The sequence below is a fragment of the Lissotriton vulgaris genome, chromosome 5, assembly GCF_964263255.1.
Source record: "Lissotriton vulgaris chromosome 5, aLisVul1.2, whole genome shotgun sequence".
Taxonomy (NCBI): domain Eukaryota; kingdom Metazoa; phylum Chordata; class Amphibia; order Caudata; family Salamandridae; genus Lissotriton; species Lissotriton vulgaris.
In genome coordinates, this window is record NC_141693.1 from 734854225 (window position 1) to 734873510 (window position 19286).

The window sequence follows — 19286 nt, forward strand, 5'->3', positions numbered from 1 at the left end:
CTTCTCATTCTTCCATCCTTCAAACTCCCTTAGTGCCTTACAATAGTGGTCAAATTTGAGTACTCACTTTATAAGGCATCTCTCCTGTGTGTGATACCACATGAATCTGTAATTCTGATCGTCTCTTAAAGGTGTCCTGGCAGATAGTGCAAGTAAACGCCTGAAAAAACACAGTGGAAAGGTTTTAGAAAAGTGACCTTCGGGTATGTATTTTCACTTCCAAAAAGACACTCCCCCACTACTACCACTCAAGAACAACCCCAGTCAGCACTTATTCAGCAGTATTGTCGAATTAATTCACAATTTTCACACTCCCCTAATATGGTCATTCAACAGACTTCAGACTATATCCATAAGAGGGAAAACCGCACGGACATAATGGAGGACAGAAAAGTCCTTGTACAAGGGAATTGCAAGTGATGGGGTGGGAATGGGAAAGAAGTGGACAGCAGGAGGACGGAGGAAAGGGACGAGAACGAAGAACACAGGAGAAGGACATCGACAGATGGAAGTGCTTGAATGATCCATTGTGCTACAGGTATAAAGAACAAAGAGATAAGAAGCACTCGGAAAGCAACAGAAAGTACATGGATGGGATCCAAATGTGCACAGAGGTCTGACTAATACAAGTTAGATGAAAGTTTCAAACCTCGCCCTTATCTATGGAGCAACAGGTCAGAAAAATCTCAAGCTGCAACAGTTACTGACCTTAATTGCACATGACCCCATCATACCTGAAAGATCCACCACCCCCTCAGAGAGCCAATGTTGGTCACTGTGCGCCACTGCTTCAAGTTCACCACAAGTTAAAGTGTGTGTGTAAAGGTGTGTGTGTGTGTTGTTTTTTTCTCCCTGTGACAGAGTGAGATCCAGAGCAGGGTTCACAACTCAGTGGCTCAGCATGCACACCTTCCTTTGGAAGAAACAGACTACTGTCACCTTTCCATGCTGTAGAAGGCCAACAATGGACTCTCCCCTATCCCCTGCATCCCTTCTCAAGCTGGTGACAAAGACCATGGCTGGAGCAGTCTACAAGGAAATAGCAAAAGGGCAGACTGGCCCAAGACTGGTTACAGAACTGAACTCCTGGAGTACACAAACACTGTCTGCAACCTGGGTGTAAAGATAGGACAGACACTTCCAGTAGGTGCATCAAGATTTCATTTATGGAAACCAAGGTTGATACACTAGCGAGATCAAGAAACTCATTGAGCTCTAGGGTTCGGGTATCCACTGCCTTTTCCCCTTGCCAGTTTCAGGACCAGAAACCTGGGAACTTGAGCCTGACATTCTAGGACAGGCCTACCTGAGTGATCCCAAAGTCCATGACATACCCATGAGGATGGAGTTTGAGAAGGAACTCGTGGCTGTCCAAGTTCCGAAGCTATAATCTAGCACCAAGAAGCCACAAAGCACTAGAAGCAACCAGACCTTATAAATAATTTCTCTGAGAGGCAACACAAACTTAATTTCATTTTGCTTCAGGATACTCAATACTCCTAATCCATTTTTCTCTGTTTTCGTCCTCTCAGAAATTCAAATACAAAAAGGCATTGTTTAGATCAGACTGAACCAAAAGGCAGCTTTGTAATGAATCTGCTGTGAATATAACATTTTCCCAAATGCCTTAGACCAGTGGTTCTCAATCTTTTGATTTCCGTGGACCCCCACTTAATCATTACTCAAACCTAGGGACTCCTAATGAATCATTTTTGGAATCAGGGGCCCTCCTCCTGAGATATTATTGGATTCTGGGGACCACAGCCCAAGTAGTTTTGATGATTTGTACTGCAAGGCAATACACAAAAATATGGAAACACACATTCATCAAACAAATACACACAAAATGTAATATGTTATTTAATTCACAAGCAAATGCAAAATAAAAATCAGGTTACATTTCAATGGGAAGGTTGGAGCTTTTTTAAATGTAATGGAGACCACTCATTGTCCATACTATATTCTGTTTGATGCACTCCTCCCATGAATCAATCAGAGGATACCAATTTATTTTGTAGCCAAAAATAAAGATTTACAGAACATTTTAAAATGTAACATTTTGCTTCTTTATATACACTTTATAAATCTGTTGATATTATTTAATTTCCTAAGCAGACGCCCAAGGGGTCCCTGGACCACTGGTTAAGACCTGCTACCTTAGACCGTTTCACGGGGAAAAACACACAACCAGACGTTTTACTATTTTCAGTTGTCTTTCATTCTGAAACAGTTACCTGGTTTCTTTCTACAAGCGCAGAATGTGACATTTTTTAAATAAAACACTGCAGATCTGACATTCCTCCCTGTATAGGAGCTAGAGAACCATTTCATTTCTGAAATCGGAATGTGAAGAGTGCCACGCTCGTTGTCCTTTATTAAGTAAAGCTGCATTCGCCCAACTGCTAATCATTCACTTTTCAGTCAGACACTAACCAGGTAATCCATCAGTGCCATTGTCGCAGCTAGGCAAAGCTTTCCTCTGGAATATTAAATGCCTGAGGAGTACGGTCAGCTCAAAAAAATTGCAAACTAAAACTCCAATAAGTAACTGCAACTTCCCAGCAAATCTTAATCAGACCTCAGAAAGACAAAAAAGTACACCTTTGAACCTGTGTAATTACTGAGAATATGTTTGTGCTATATAAAACTCTATAAATAAAATAATGAATTAAGAGCTTCTGAAACACAGAATGGGACTATCTGGATCAGTTCTAAATTGGTTCATGATTTAAGGTGAACCACTCACTGTCCAAACCCATCCAGGTCACGTTAGGAGTCCCTCAAGGATCTTCACTATCTCAGACACTGTTCAATTTATTCATGGAACCACTCACTGAAATTCTCAACTCGTCTAACGTGCAATATCACATGTACGCTGATGACACACAATTATCCTTAAGATCCATACCCTAGAAGACATCAAAACGCTCAACACAACTCTCGGAAAAACTCAGATCTGGCTGGCCGAAAACCATTTAAACCTGAATGCCCTCAAAACCGAATTCCTCCTAATCACTCCTCCCACTCAAGTACCCTGAATGCAAGAATTGATCAAACACCTTACTGCACTCAACTGCCAACCTCTCATCGTTGACTCAGCAAAATCGCTGGGAATTACACTGGACAGAACCCTCAATATGCAAAAACACATCAGCAACGCAACAAAAGGAGCAAATTTTCAGTTACATCCTCTGAGAAAACTGAAACCTTTCCTGTCGGAAAAGGACTTCAAACTGGCAGTACAAGCTCTAGTTGTCCCAAGAATTGCCTACAGAAGTATCTCTCTCTGCGGCCTACCCAGAGCTGCAACGGCCCCTCTAAGAGCCTCAATCAATGCTGCAGCAAGACTCATCACAGGCTCCAAAAGATGCTCCCACATATCTCCTGACCTAAAATCACTTAATAGGCTACCTTTTGAAGCTAGAATACATCTGAAAATAGCATGTATGATGCATTGTATGATGCATAAAGCCATTCACCATAATGCACCAAGCTATTTGGTATAGAAAGTAGCGCCCTCATGTGGGGTTAGAGCTTCAAGAAGTGCTAAAACCCTTCTACTGAAACCGCGAAGATTCAACAAGAAGAAAACAAATACCCAAACCTTTTCAGGGATGGCGCCCAGAATATGGAATGCTCTACTCCCAGAAACCAGACTTAATCCTTCTACGGCATCTTTCAAAAAAGAAGTGAAATCGCTTTTCACGGCTAAATTCACTTGAGCATGGACTACGGTTATATTGCTACACAATGTATCTTCTTCATAGAACCTTTTATTGTCTATTGTCCAGTGAGGTCTCCTGGATACTGTATCTATACTTTGCTAGATTTTTGTTATCCACCTTATACCCATGTATCAATGATAGTAGGTTTTTTACAATCACGGACCAGCATTGAACCCAATGTTATTTTCTTTGTATTTATGTAACTATGACACCTACCCTGTAAAGCGCTCTAATACCCACAAGGGTCTGGTTCGAGCTATATAAAACTTTAAAATAAATAAATAAACAAACACAGATGGTGGTGTGAGAAGCGAAGGAGAAAGTAACACGAGGGAGGACAGGAGGAGGGTGGAAGAAGAGCGGGGGAGACACACACAAGAGACAAAACAACACAAGTGCAAGGGGGGGGCTGAGGGGAGAACACCACGAGAGACACAACAAGCTGCTAAAGGGGGAGAGAGCAAAGAGAGTGTGTGGAAAGTGGGGAGAAACATACAAGAGGGAGGGAGCTGGGAAACACAAACACTCTAATGGAGAGCCTAACCAAAAAGAATAAAGTTGTTTCCTAAAACTGATCAGTGGAGGGGTACAAGCCAGCCAGCAAGAGGATGGTAAAACAGCTATGCTCCAGGGGAGGGACAAACACAAGATGGACAAGGGAAACCATCAAAAAATGAAGCAAGAAACTGAATGCGACAACAAAACCAACCAATGGTAAGCAATGGACAGACTCCAAGCCCAAAGTATGTTCTTGGTAAACCAACAATAGGTATTTTTCAACCTTGCTTGACATGAAAGCTCAATGAGCAGCATTATTTATGAAGCTGAAATCTGCAAGGATGACTTGGCATCCAGAAGAAATTTTGATCTTTACTGAAACACAAATCCTGCAAGGCTCGAAAAAGCCACCCGCCATGGCAAGCCAGAATTAATCAGGACAAGGTATTTTTTGAGGGCCTACTCGCCCGTTCTGGCGAGCTGACAGCAGATGTTCTGCTTGCTCACAAAGTGAATGAGCAATAAAGATGCCTTTAGATCTTACTATCTGGTCACATTTGCTCAGCTTTCAGAGACAGAGGTCAAAAGTCAATTTGTCTTACTACATTTACTTTTCTTACTGTGACTGAAGTTAGAGGATTTTCTAAAGTGAACTGTGTGACAGTAGGGCTGTGTATAGTATGTGAAATGAAAGGCTGTAAGATTTCAGGCTTGGTTCTAACACAACTCTGAAATAGCTAATGAGTGAACTGATCAAACATTTCAAATATATGTTACTAGTTATGAAGACACATACTTCTGTGGTGGAAAAAAAAGAATTTTATAGGATCAAAATAAAAATCAGAACACAACTTGGTGATGTGAGAATTTTAAATATTTTAGCTGAAACCCAATTTCTAAACACTGTTTATGCGTTCTATAGTTTTAACAGTAAAACTACATGTTAGCGGGAAGGTTTTGTGCCCATTTCAATGGAAAATGCGTTGTCTGTAAGTGAGAGTGCACCACTACATCATTCTATAGGAATATATTTATGAAAAGTTCGTTTTTAAACGTGAACTGGGAAATATTCCTGCTCCTGCCCAGATAACAATGCTATAAGTGAACTACGAGGAAGCCAGGGATCATGTGTACACCATCTGTGGGCTTTATTCTTATACATTGTGGGCAAACGTTTAGTCTAGTAAATAAAGAGTTTTTTTGTGCAGGTGTTCTCATGTGATAATGAAAAAAAAGGTTGCATCATAAGGCAAAATATTTGTTCAGGATCACACAATTTGAGACCAGTTCACTGGTCAAGTACATTACAGTTCTGTCGAGTAGATCATTTCAGTTACTAGACCTGAAGGTCTGGTAAATATGTTATGATTTTTCAAGCCCTGGTCTGTAGAACTAGATTTGGGAGCCTTTAAAAATAGCAAGAATACTTAATGCAGGGTATTTTTCTTGAACAGTATAATTTCTCCACGGTTTGCATGGTTCATTAAGTGGCACGTAACCAAGCTGAGTTTCCGTATTTCTTTTGGTCAGCTGGAGTCTCAGGCAGGGCATGTACAGCATTATTATATTATTATTATAAATGAGCTTATAGAGCGCACAGCTACCCATAGGTTTCCCGGCGCTAAGAACAGGATGAGGGTAAAAACAGGCAAAGTTTGAGACTCGTAAGATAAAAGAACAGCCTATTGGTTAAACAACCAGGTCTTTAAATCCTTGCAGAATTTAAGGTAACTTGGTTCAGTGCGCAGGAGAATGGGAAGGGAATTCCAGAGGGAGGGTGCCAAGTAAGCAAAAGACCGACCACCCATTCTGGCCCGTTTAATCCTGGGTACCTGAAACTTGTGCTGGTTGGAGGAGCGAAGAACGCACGAGGGACAGTATTGGTGAACTAGATTCCCAAGATAAAATGGAGCGCTGCTGGTATGGATTTTGTACATGAAGCATAAGGCCTTAAACTTTAAGCGGCACTCAATGCAAAGCCAGTGAAGGTTCTTCAAGGACAGACATGTGAAAGATTTATTAGGTAGTTTGCAGAGAAGCCTGACTGCAATGATCTGCACCCTCTGCAATTTACGAGTTACTTCCTTACATGCGCCTAAGTAAAGGACATTACCGTAGTCCAGTCTAGATGTAATTAGGGCCTGAACTACGGTTTTCTGTGTGTCCTGAGGAAGCATCCAGGTGATCTTCTTAAGCCACTTGAGAATCGTAACACAAGTGGAGGTGACTTTAACCGCTTGTTGCTTCATAGACATCTGGTCATTGAAGATAATGCAGAGGTTACGGGCCGTTTTGGAGGGGGCAGGAAGAGGACCCGTTTGAGAAGGCCAGTGATGAGATCCCCACAGAACTGTATTGTTACCAAACAGAAGAAGTTCTGTTTTTCCCCCATTGAGTTTTAACTTGTTGTCATACATCCATTTGGCAATGTTGTTAAGTCCTGAACATAAGGAGGAAGACGTGGAATGAGAATTAGCAGAAAGTGAGTAGATAATCTGGGTGTCATCAGCGTAGGAATAAATGGTGAGCCCAGATTGTTCTGCAATCGTGGCCAAAGGGCTGACATACAAATTAAATAATAAGGGACTCAAAATGGAGCCCTCGGGAACGCCGCATTTCGAGTTTTGTGTTCTGGAGGCTGCTGTAGTGGAGAAAACTTGAAACGTTCGGTCAGAAAGAAAGCTAGCAAGCCATTTCAGAGCTGAGCCAGTGATGCCATAGGACTGTAGGGTGTTGAGAAGGATGGGGTGGGAAACCGTATCGAATGCGGCACTTAGGTCAAGCAAAATGAGTGCCACGGTTTCCCCTTTGTCAACTTGGCATCGGATGATCTCAGAGACATCTAGAAGTGTTGATTCGGTCGAAAAGCCTGACTTAAAGCCAGATTGAGAAGGATGAAGAAGATTCCTAGATTCAGTGTATTTGGTGAGTTGAGTGTTAATATGTTTTTCAAGAATTTTAGAAAAAACTGGAAGGAGTGAGATGGGACAGAAATTTGATGGATTTTCAGAGTCAGCATTGGCCTTTTTTAGTAAAGGTACAATCATGGCATGTTTCCATGCATTAGGGACCTTGGCTTCCCTTAAGGATGTGTTAAGTAATTCTAGTATAGGGGTATGGGTAGAAGTGTCCAGGGCTTGTAAAATTTGAGGGGGAATGGGATCCTTAGGGGAGCCTGATTTAATGTTGCCAATGATGTCATAAAGTGTGTTGATATTTAAAGAGTCCCAGGTTGTTAGCTACTGGGAGGAACTACTGAATGATAGCTTCAGTTCCTCAGATGCACTGGCCGTGGCCAGTGCAGGCTGCTCCGAGGGTGAATATATAAGGGTTGGGTCTCCAAAGTCGGCATAGATGTTATCAATTTTTTAAATGAAGAATTCTGCCAGGGTATTGCATTGCGTCGTGTCAAGACATGGGACTTTTGGCTGACATAAAGCACCAGAGAGCTCCTGTACTGCTTTAAAAAGCGCTTTTGGGCGGTTTTGTGCATTCAGAATCGTACGGTTGACATATTGTGCCCTAGCAGTGTTGCAAAGCGCATGATATTTGGTTAGGGCAGATTTATACATTTGCTTAGTGCCGGGATCATAGTCGGTACGCCACCTCCGCTCCAGGTTTTTACAGATAGTTTTCTCCCTTTTTAGTGAGTCTGTGAACCAAGGAGCGGTGGATGATGTAAAGTGTACTTCTTCTTACTCTGAGGGAGGCAGGCATTGACGGCAGCAATAAACCAGTTATGTAGGACCTCCTCTTCCTTGATGTTAGTAACAGTGGTGAGGGGCCTGGTGTTCTCAAGATAGGAGTTACGTTTATTGACATCCAGGTTTTTCCATTTTCGGGTTACCCTGGGTCCTGTATGGATTGCTGGGGTCTTGGGGGACCGATCAGTTATTATAGAAAAGTCCACCATATAGTGGTCAGACCAATGGATAGGTAGGGAAGTTTGCATGTTATGGTGTTCAAATTTGAAAATATGGGGTCAAGCAGATTCTCGGCCTTGTGAGTTGGGCCAGAGTTATGGAGAAGGATGTTAAGTGCTGCTAGATCCAAAATGAGATTGGTACTGGTGGGGCACGATGTGTCATTAAAATGAATATTGAGAACCCCAATGATCAGGAAGTTAGAGGCATCTAACAGCAGCGGTGAAATATGGTCCAGGAATGCGGTCGACCAGGAGCTGGCTGGGACTGGGGGGACGGTAAATAAGCATTCCAGATAAAGTAAAATTGGGGGTTAGCAGGAGCTTGAAGAGACCGGCTTCACAATTATGTATATCTAAGTCCTCCCATTTACAGGTGTAAATTTTATTAAAAGATAATTGCTATCCCTTCACCCTCTTTGCCCACTCTGTTTCTACCGATAAAGGTATAATTGTCGGGAAGGGCAGATGCTATGTCTGGACCGGAGCGGTCAGTTAACCAGGTCTCTGTGAGAAAAAGTGCGGCTGGTTGTGAAGTGGTAAGTAGGTCAAAAATCTCTCTTTTATGCTTAGGTAGCGATCTACAATTCAAAGTAATGAATGTAAGCTCGTGAGGGGAAACTAAGTGTTTATACATGGGCCGAGGCTACAGAAAATCAGAGTTTGCCAAGGTAAGTGTAGAGGGAAGGGATAAGAGGGCAATGTTACAACCTGAGCATTTGTAAGGGGCTTCGTGACAGCTCAGGGGCGTAGTTTGTGAGCATTGAGTGGATCTTAGATTCAAAAGTGCATCTCTAGTATAAATAAGAGTTTTTGTAGTGATTGTAGCAGCAGGGGGACTGGCTCCTGGCCTCGTCCAGTTGCGGATGGGCGCAGACGAGCTGGACTTTGGCGCGCAATCGTCGCGCCCTCTGCGCGCGTCAGCTGCGCGTCCGCCAACACATCGGTTATGAAGGGAGTCGGCGGTGTGACAACTAGACCGCTCCCCCCTTCCGCCGGAAGTGTAGCAATTTCGGGCAAGTGATAGAAAGACCTCCCTCCACAAACAACGAGCTAGGCTCGGGGTGGAACGGGGAGTGTTAGGCGGACACAGTTGCAATAAAAAGGTAAATGTCAATACCGTGAATTTAAAACTAATTAATTACAGTGTAAGCACCTTAATCGTGCCCCTGCTCTCTCACAGCAGCGCCAGTCTTTATGATAGCAGTACACCGATAGGAATAAAAAAAACAAATTGCGAGCAGAGCGAGCACCAACTTGTGCCCCCTGCAATGACAGGTTTAGCGCAGTAAAACGTTCAGAAAGCAATGCAGCATGCACTCATACCCTCAGGCGGTAGGTCATAGATGTTCTGCATTTCAGTAGATTGCAGTCCGGACACTACACCAGTTCCCCCAAACAGTCCACCAATGTCTGTTGATATCTTCTCCATACATGCTTAACAAGATGATTATAAGAATCATACCTTGTGGTCACCACTTCTATAAAATCAGTATTTAGAAATTATTACATCTAAATGGAGGTCCCCATAGCACTATAACAGAATTAACAACAAGCACTGGCAAAGCAAATAGTTCCGGCCTTTAGGACCCATTGGCTTTGCCAATGTTCTGCTGAGGGGGTGGTTGCATTGGACAAGCACACGAGGGTGAGTGAAACTCTAAGCAGCGAGGGGTGTTTTCCAGGGCTGGAAAAGAACAAGTGGGAGTGCAACAGTGTATGGGGTGTAGGGAAAGGCAAACGAGGGGGAGAAGAAAAAGAACCGTGGGGTTTGCAGGGGACGGCACATGAGGGAGAGAGTAACATGGAGGGCAAAGAGGCTTGCAGGGGGAATAACACAAGCGGGAGTAAGCAAAGAGTAAAGGGGGTTGAATTTGCATGAGGCAAACCCACAATGGCAATACATGGGTTAAAATTATGTTCCTCTTCTTTTTCTTATTATAGTCTGCCTACCTGTTGGAATGAGACAATCAAAGTTTACATTGTTGGAACAAAAAAATAAATTTTTTGATTTAGCTGTAGGAGTCATCACATCCACAGGTATGCTATGGTCATCTTCCATTAAGAGGAAAATCATCTGGATTGCTTGTTAATTGATTGTAAAGGCATGCCAGGAGATATACCTTTTCTGACTTGTTCACGCAGTTCCTCGCTTCATGCTCCAGGAGGTTATCTTTCCTAAAGTACCTTTTACCACATTTGGAACATTCAAAGGGCTTCTCACCTGTGTGTTTCCTAAAATTAAAACAAACATTAAATATGTGCTCAAAGAATTAAAACAGGAAAAGTAGGAATAAATCTACAGTTGGTTGAACAACATTCTCCGTTATAAAAGGATAGTGCATATTTCAAATCTCAGGTAAGTTAAATAAAAGATGTCAACATCTTCCTCACTAACATAAACCAGGTAAAATTACAATAACTCATTACATGGGCAATTTAAGCTACAAACAAATGGTCACTGTAGATTAATTAACAGTAGCTGCCAGGTGCTAAAGAAACAATCTGCAACATTTTGCCTCGATTAATAAGATTCATTAAAACTAAGCCAGATAAATATATTGGTACTTAAGGTACCACACAGGGAGCCACACAGAGGGGGCGGTGGGGGACTGGGAGCCGCACAGAGGGGGCGGGTGGGGGACTGGTTGCCACACAGAGGGGGCGGGTGGGGGACTGGGAGCCACACAGAGGGGGCGGGTGGGGGACTGGGAGCCACACAGAGGGGGCGGGTGGGGGACTGGGAGCCACACAGAGGGGGCGGGTGGGGGACTGGGAGCCACACAGAGGGGGCGGGTGGGGGACTGGGAGCCACACAGAGGGGGCGGGTGGGGGACTGGGAGCCACACAGAGGGGGCGGGTGGGGGACTGGGAGCCACACAGAGGGGGCGGGTGGGGGACTGGGAGCCACACAGAGGGGGCGGGTGGGGGACTGGGAGCCACACAGAGGGGGCGGGTGGGGGACTGGGAGCCACACAGAGGGGGCGGGTGGGGGACTGGGAGCCACACAGAGGGGGCGGGTGGGGGACTGGGAGCCACACAGAGGGGGCGGGTGGGGGACTGGGAGCCACACAGAGGGGGCGGGTGGGGGACTGGGAGCCACACAGAGGGGGCGGGTGGGGGACTGGGAGCCACACAGAGGGGGCGGGTGGGGGACTGGGAGCCACACAGAGGGGACGGGTGGGGGACTGGGAGCCACACAGAGGGGACGGGTGGGGGACTGGGAGCCACACAGAGGGGGCGGGTGGGGGACTGGGAGCCACACAGAGGGGGCGGGTGGGGGACTGGGAGCCACACAGAGGGGGCGGGTGGGGGACTGGGAGCCACACAGAGGGGCCGGGTGGGGGACTGGGAGCCACACAGAGGGGGCGGGTGGGGGACTGGGAGCCACACAGAGGGGGCGGGTGGGGGACTGGGAGCCACACAGAGGGGGCGGGTGGGGGACTGGGAGCCACACAGAGGGGGCGGGTGGGGGACTGGGAGCCACACAGAGGGGGCGGGTGGGGGACTGGGAGCCACACAGAGGGGGCGGGTGGGGGACTGGGAGCCACACAGAGGGGGCGGGTGGGGGACTGGGAGCCACACAGAGGGGGCGGGTGGGGGACTGGGAGCCACACAGAGGGGGCGGGCGGGTGGGGGACTGGGAGCCACACAGAGGGGGCGGGTGGGTGGGGGACTGGGAGCCACACAGAGGGGGCGGGCGGGTGGGGGACTGGGAGCCACTCAGAGGGGGCGGGCGGGTGGCGGACTGGGAGCCACACAGAGGGGGCGGGCGGGTGGCGGACTGGGAGCCACACAGAGGTGGCGGGTGGGGGCCTGGGAGCCACAAGGTTGAATAGAAAGCCACACAAAGGGCGCGGATGGGATGGAAAACCACACAAAGGGCGCAGGTGGGGTGGAAAACCACACACACGGTGCAGGTGGGGTGGGAAGCCACACAGAGGGCTGCAGGTGGGGTGGGAAGCCACACAGAGGGCTGCAGGTGGGGTGGGAAGCCACACAGAGGGCTGCAGGTGGGGTGGGAAGCCACACAGAGGGCTGCAGGTGGGGTGGGAAGCCACACAGAGGGCTGCAGGTGGGGTGGGAAGCCACACAGAGGGCTGCAGGTGGGGTGGGAAGCCACACAGAGGGCTGCAGGTGGGGTGGGAAAGTAACATGGAGCATGATGAGGAAGAGAAGCACAAATAGGAGAAAGCTATTTTGTGGAGGAGAGGCATACCAGGGCTAGTGAAACTTGGAGGGGGTAAGGAGAAGCACACAAGTGAGAGAGAGCAACATGTAGTATGGCAGAAGGTGAAAGAGGAGTACATGAACTACTGCTTAGACATATTTGCTTATGGATTGCTTAACTATAAAGAAATAAGAAGTGTCTGCAAAGTAAGCAGTCAAGGGCACAAGTAATGAGGCCATGCTCCAGGAGAATGACAAACACAAGAAGGGGAAAGAAGGCCCACACAAGCTAATGAATAAGCAAGCAAATAAGTGAAAATAAAGCTAACTAATGTTAAGCAATGGGTGGGCTCTAAGCCCACTATAAGCAGACTAGAAGTCTTTTTGCAAACAGACCGCTTGCTTGGTCTAGTAGGAGGGACTTAAAAACCGATAAATACTATTTTACTTCTATTTGAGGAGACATTAAGATTGGCCAGGAGGTAATAAGAAACAGAACATGGGAATTGGCAGTCTTCAGTTATTGGTTGAATAGGAGGTCGATTCATCAGATTCTTCCAGTTATCACTTTCATGGGGCAAAAGGAACCACATTGTTAACACCATCACCTGCACAGCATGCAACAACTGGGGGTTCAGATGCAAATTTGACGGCACAAGCAATTATGGTCGTTGGTCTTTGCAACAGGTAAACAAGAGATTTTGCAACTTTACTCAAAGTTAGGTCCCCAAACTTGCTATCTGCCTAGTAGAGATGATGTACAAGCATAGGTATAATATTTCCATTATTGATATGATGACTTGACAATCACCACTAAGTGAAGGTAAACTCAGCCAATTGCTACGTAGTTCAAGCAAATCTCAGTGATTATCCTGAAGACATTATTAGCACTGGTAAAGTAAGCACTAAACCTATACTTATGTATGGGTTTAAGTGCCTATACTCAAGACTCATGATGCTGAAGTCTTTAAGTTTACAAAGGCAAGGATGTTTTCATTTTGGTTTTATTATGAGCTATTCACATCTAGAATTAACCGAGCTCTTCAATGATGCACCAATGATGTTAAGAGGACATAGAGATTGCCTTTTTTAACAGCAGAAAAATTACTAATTGGAGAGCAAATCGCTTTTTTGTGGACAAATGCACTAAATTCCCAAGAGCAAGCTCTTCTTATAAAGGAAATATTCTCCAGATCTCTGGTTGTGTAAATAAATCTTCTTGCATAGTTTACAAGTTTGTTTAAGTCTGGTGTGAAGCCCTTCATCAAGTCGTGGGTTTTCAGCCAACATCACTCAGATTACCATGACATGTAGCTCCGCTCTTCCCCATCACAAATCAAAGCTTATCAGATGTATCATGCCCAATGTGGCTGGCCTTTAAAACAAGGCTTGATGAAGGTCCCACATGAAATGGGGTACACTCGCTGCTGTAATATCTGGTCTGCAATTCCATCTTTATCTGAAGGCTACAAGGACTCCCCTGCATTTGCCTGAAAAGAAAAGACAGTAACTAAACATGTGAAGAAGAGAAATCTGATGTCATTTCACAAAACATTTCCTCACTTGGCACAGCTGAAAAAATGTACTCTTCAGAGTTGGATTAAACGAAAACGTCTACCTCTTTTTTTTTGCATCAGTACATTATAAGCAGATGACTGATATGCTTCACAAGTCTAACCTGTTGTGCACTTTCAGATAATATTTGCTGAGGAACCTCTTGTTGCATGTGGGACACTCCACACATGCATGGGTCGTCTTATTGTTGAGAAGAGTTTCTCCAGGTACTAGGCTAGTATCCACAGCACATCCCAAATCAGTGTTCTTTTTCATTACGCATGATTTCCTTTTTGGGTATATTGTCTTTTTCTCCGGCGAGTAATCTTCATCATGAATGTCAACGTCTGCAATGACATCATGGACCACCACCTCCATTTCCCACTGTGAAGAGACCATGATTTGATCATTTTTGTTTAGCGCATACATCAAAAAAGGAACAGTTCACACAAAAAAAATTCACTTTCTATTATCAAACCTTAATACACTCAAAAAGAAGTATCAATTGAAATGAAGTTTACTGACATATTAATCAAACTAAACATACTGCCACCTCTTGTGTGCCAAATCATCAGATGTTTCAACAGAAGACACCAATGAATGCTAAACAACTAGAAAATAAACAAATACCAAACTTAAATTTGTAGCATACAAGTATGCTGCAAATCAGAAGCAACAAGTTGTTCTGTATTGCCATCCAAATGTTCTGATTGAGAGGGTGTTTAATGTTAGGACAATACCATGTTTCAAAGTAAAAAGGTCGTTAGAACACACGTTAGGTTGATGGTGAGTAGTGGGAAAGCCTTGCATCACACACACTGCACGGTGACAATTGGATTGTTTATCGAAACACACATTTGAAAGTGTACTATACAGAACACCTCTGGATCAGAAAATACTCAAACTTACTGCAGTAAAAATGGAGAATGGAGCCGTCTAACTTTCTGTTAAAAAGAACACCCATGAAACAGTCACAAAGTCAAAAAGAAGCTGGGCCGAACATAACGGCAAATGTTCTAAAAAGAAAAGAGGAAAGCTGCACACCATAAAGTATACAGGCTGTCAGGAGACAGGGTACCACAAAAATAAGACGTGCTGAACAGTTCAGAATCAAAAGTCAAATACTCGAGTTTATGCTTACCTGATATGGAATACGTTTTTATAGCTTGTAGAATCCAAGTAATGGGTCAATATATTACAGATAATTCTAATTTAAAAAACACTTAAGTCTCTGACCATCGATACAATTTTTCCATTTCCACTTTTCTTTCCTCGCTCTGTTTGATCAACTGCAATTTCCCCTCTTGGCAATATCAGTACGGAGGGGGGGAGTGGGCTCAAAGAACATTAGAACAGGCAGATCTGATTCCTCATAGGGATACCGTTGGTGTGGCCTTAGTTTGGAAATACCTCAAACTGGTCTGTATCCCCACCTGCCAACCTTTAGGGAGTAGCCTTCCTCAACTGATTTGTCTACTTTCTGGTTGGATGAATTAAATGACCACATTTTACAGTGCATTACTTGTAAGTTAAATTCAGTAACCTGTAGCAAATGGACCCTTCCGTATTTCTTTCTTTTTTCAAACCTAGAGGTCATGAACATTATGTGCAGTAAGGATTGCAAATATCACAATCTACTTTGTTGTACCCATCATCAGGGTTAACCGTAGATTTTTGCAAATGTTGTTTAGTTTAAATGGTTGTTGCTTGATGGAGAATGGCTACTACCCATAAACAGGCTGGGTTGTCTTTCATTGTTCGCATGTCTGAGCCAATGCACGCTTTCTGCCATTGCTTGCCTCTGGAGATTATACTTACCTACTGTCACCCAGTCACCATCTCTTACAGCACAATCTGTGACGGAGCAGACCATGGCCTGACCTTCCCAGAAACTCCTCCAAACTCTGGGATTTTGAACTCCAACATTGTGCTGGGATTAGAAGAGGGCTGCTGCTGCTCAGCTGCCAAGGACTGTGAATGCCAACTGGAGCACGACTGAAGCTCAGGGATGATCTACACAAACTCAGAACTTATATGGAGCTTCATGAATGTGGACCTACTTGCTGCTGGTTTTCTGCTCGTGTTAAAGTCCCCTGCCAGCACAAGGAATTCAGAGATGCAGACACAGAGTTCCAAGTAGCTGTTTAACACTCCCGAGACATAAGAGCTGTCCAAGAACAAACTACGTTCAACTGCAGGAGAGCTTAGTGGTGAATATGTCCTGCGAGCGCACACCCGCCCTCTAGTAAGCTCTGCATTCATGCTTATGTGCCGCTTTGCCTCCCTTTGCCCCCATTGCCACACTCTCCTTCCCATTTCCTGGTAGCTGCAAAACATTTGTATTTCAACACCCCGATTCAGAAGGCAGATAGTCTAACTACAGAAGTAATAATAGAGAAGACACAATATACTTTGTCAAACACCTATCAGAAGGCACTGGCAGTACTGGTACTAGAAAACTTTTCTTTGGTAAGAAAGTCCATTAATACAGTCATCAACTGGCTTACCTACTGCTTTCATCCCGTCATACGTAACCTTAGTTCAGATTGATTAGATTATTGAGGTAATAATATCCGCCAATGTCCTGGAGACTCCATAGTCTACTCCTTGATAAGAACTTAGAATTATGGTTGCCCCAGTTAGTGCTGAACTTAGCAGAGGGAAAGGTTTCCAGTTAGTCTCAAGTATGCATGGGTTATCCCACATCTTAAAAAGCCTATTTAGAGTGCGGCTGACCAAGGAAGCAATAGGTCTATTGTGAGGATCTTTTTTATTATTTGGAAACGCTGGAAGCAGGTCATATTATACCCAGATTGCCTCAATGGGCACTAAGATACCAGATATCCTCACAAGTGTGAGCTTCTTCCATTAGAAAGAACATTTCATGGAGACGGTGAGAGAGAAATAATGTCACCTTTTGTCGTGAGCGTTTCAGGCTCCGCCATGACGCAATAAAGGAGAAGCATCTAACCAGCATTCGAATTTCTCAAATCACGTCACTAAAAACAGAGGGGGTCATCCATTCCGCTCAACAGTCAAATGACCGGATCAGAATATTCATGTTATGTCGCTGAAGAAAGCAATTACCATCCTCCAACGTGTGAAAGATATACTAGAGAAAGATGCATGGCTTGCCCACTGCTTAAGAAGCCTTTTTTGAGTCCAACTGACCAAGGAAGTGACATGCCTATTGTGAGGACGTTTTAAGAACTTGTTTGGGAGGGGGCGTGGCCAAGATGGCGGGGTGAGCGGACGCATCTTCCCGCAGCTCCTCCAGCCTGGCTAGGCTCGAGCCCTTTTTCTTCAGCTTCTCTCCCCCCGCTGACGCTCAGCGGCTGAGAGGAGTGTGGCAGAGAACCTGGTGCACGCATTGATGCCGCTTTGGCCCTGATCGCTCCGGTGGATGCACCTCAAAAGACCGATTGAAAATCGAGAGACGACGGAGCGCCCGGGAGGCGGAGCGTATCGGAGTGCTGTCCATGCGCCTTGGCTGGGCCTAGTGCTGAAAGTTGGCGATCTGGGTGAAGACTGTCCCGGCGCTCGACGGAGGTCGAAGGAGGGCTATCGGCTGGGGGGCCCGCTACGCGGGGGACTTTGAGTGCGTGCCCTGGTGCTTGGACTTGAGGCAGTGGCTCCCTGAATGGCGAGGATCCCGGTCCCGGGACTGGAGGACGATCGACTTGAGACCGGGGCCAGAACTGCCAACTCTTCTAAGTAACCGAGCGGCCCCGGTTGTGGAACTTTCCGGATTGCCTGGTTTCTGGAGTGGCCCGGTGGTGTCGCCGGGCTCGGGCGCTCTGCTTGGCCCCACCCTGCCGCTATTTTGTCCTCGAGGGGTCGGTGTCGTTGGCCTCCTCCGGAGTCCCCTGAAGGCAGTTTCCTGCACCCTCCGCCTCTACACAGCTATCTCCCAGTGGCGGAGCGTACTGGCTCGGCCGGGTCCCCCCAGTGTAGGTTCCGGTTGCCATCTCGACTGGGCGCCCGCAGCTTGTAGTGCCCGGACCGACGCGCCATTTTGTCGTCTGTGGCGCAGGTCCCCGGTTTTGCCGGGAGCTCCCCACAGCGAGTACTTGCTGGTGGTTGGACATTCTCCGGAGCGGTCGGGCCTGTGCCCGCTCTTCACCTGAAGCGCTTGGAATGTCTGGAAGAGGTGGCTCGAGGAAGGGGGACCGCACCCTGCCGGATATGCTTGGCAGGGCCCAGCAGCAACGGGACAGAGCACAGCCGTCGCCGGGGTCTTCCCGGGCCTCGGCGGACGCGCCCGGGGGAGAACACCCTGTCACGAGATCTTTCATGGAGGAGTTGTTCAGTTCTCTTAATGAGGACTTCCAGACGCTGAAGCGGGAAGTGGCTAGTGAGGTCCGTGAGGTCCGCAGAGAGGTGGAGGGCCTCGGTGAATGGGTTGAGACAGTGGAGACGGCGTCCCAGCGCCGGGACGACGAGATTGTCCACTTACAACAGGACGTTCTCCGTCTCCGGGAGCAGTGTGTTGAGCTCCAGGCCCACTCCGAGGACCTTGAGAACAGGTCGAGGAGAAATAACATTCGAGTGCGTGGTGTGCAGTCTGCGGACGAAGGGACTGACCTGGTGGGCTATCTGCAGGACTTGTTCCGGGGGATCCTGGGGGAGGCCGCGGACTTTCCTATCCGCATTGATAGAGCTCACAGGGTTGGACGACAGCGCCAGTCATCGGCGCCCCCGCCGGACATCTTAGCTTTCCTGCCCGACTTCCTGCTGAAGGAGCGCATCATGTCAGAAGCCCGCAGGAAACAGCCACTGACTTTCCGGGAGCGGCCCGTGGCGCTCTATCAGGACCTGTCCGCCATCACGCTGCAGAAGCGCAGGTCCTCCAGGATTGCCACCGACTTCTTGCGCGAACATGAGACGCCGTACTCCTGGGGGCACCCCTTTCGCTTGATCTTTCGCTGGAACGGAGGGCTACATCAGCTACGATCCTTGCAAGACATTTGCGGTGTCCTGGGGCTCACGGCTACGGAGGAGGATGGAGCCACGCCGTCCTGGAGGCGATCGGAGAGAGGGGGCCGACGGAGGTCAGCGAGGAGACGATCGACGGCGAGCGCTGGGCGTCCTGATTCCCCTACCATCAGGGCGGACATGGCCGGTGCCTTGAGGGCGGCGGCCAGGGACTTGGCCGACTCCAACGGCGTGGCCTTGACGGCCTAGACTCACTCCGGGGGGAGATGAACATAGCTTCTTCGATGCCAGGTTTGGGGCTGGGGGGGGGGGGGGGGGGGGGGGGTCGGGGGGGAGCGGGTGGAGGTGAGTGGCCGGACGTCCACTTTTCTATTTTCTACGGACTTGCCCGTTTTGGGGCTTGACTGAGACAATGGGTTGTTTGAGTTGGCATTTGGCTTGTTGCCGTGGGTGTGTTTGGGGTGGGGTTGGGTGTTGTTCTA

General features: G+C 46.8%; 1 protein-coding gene across 2 annotated transcripts in view; it reads right to left on the bottom strand.

Moving 5' to 3' along the window:
• ZBTB48 (zinc finger and BTB domain containing 48) overlaps nucleotides 1-19286 on the bottom strand; it is a 157158-nt gene that overhangs the window by 109458 nt on the left and 28414 nt on the right. For both annotated transcript variants that reach the window (XM_086922169.1, XM_086922170.1), the window contains 3 exons: nucleotides 13994-14253; nucleotides 10269-10380; nucleotides 68-160 (listed from right to left, as the gene is read on the bottom strand). In XM_086922169.1, coding sequence (XP_086778295.1) covers nucleotides 68-160; nucleotides 10269-10380; nucleotides 13994-14253 — 465 coding nt within the window. The remainder of the gene's footprint in view (nucleotides 1-67; nucleotides 161-10268; nucleotides 10381-13993; nucleotides 14254-19286) is intronic.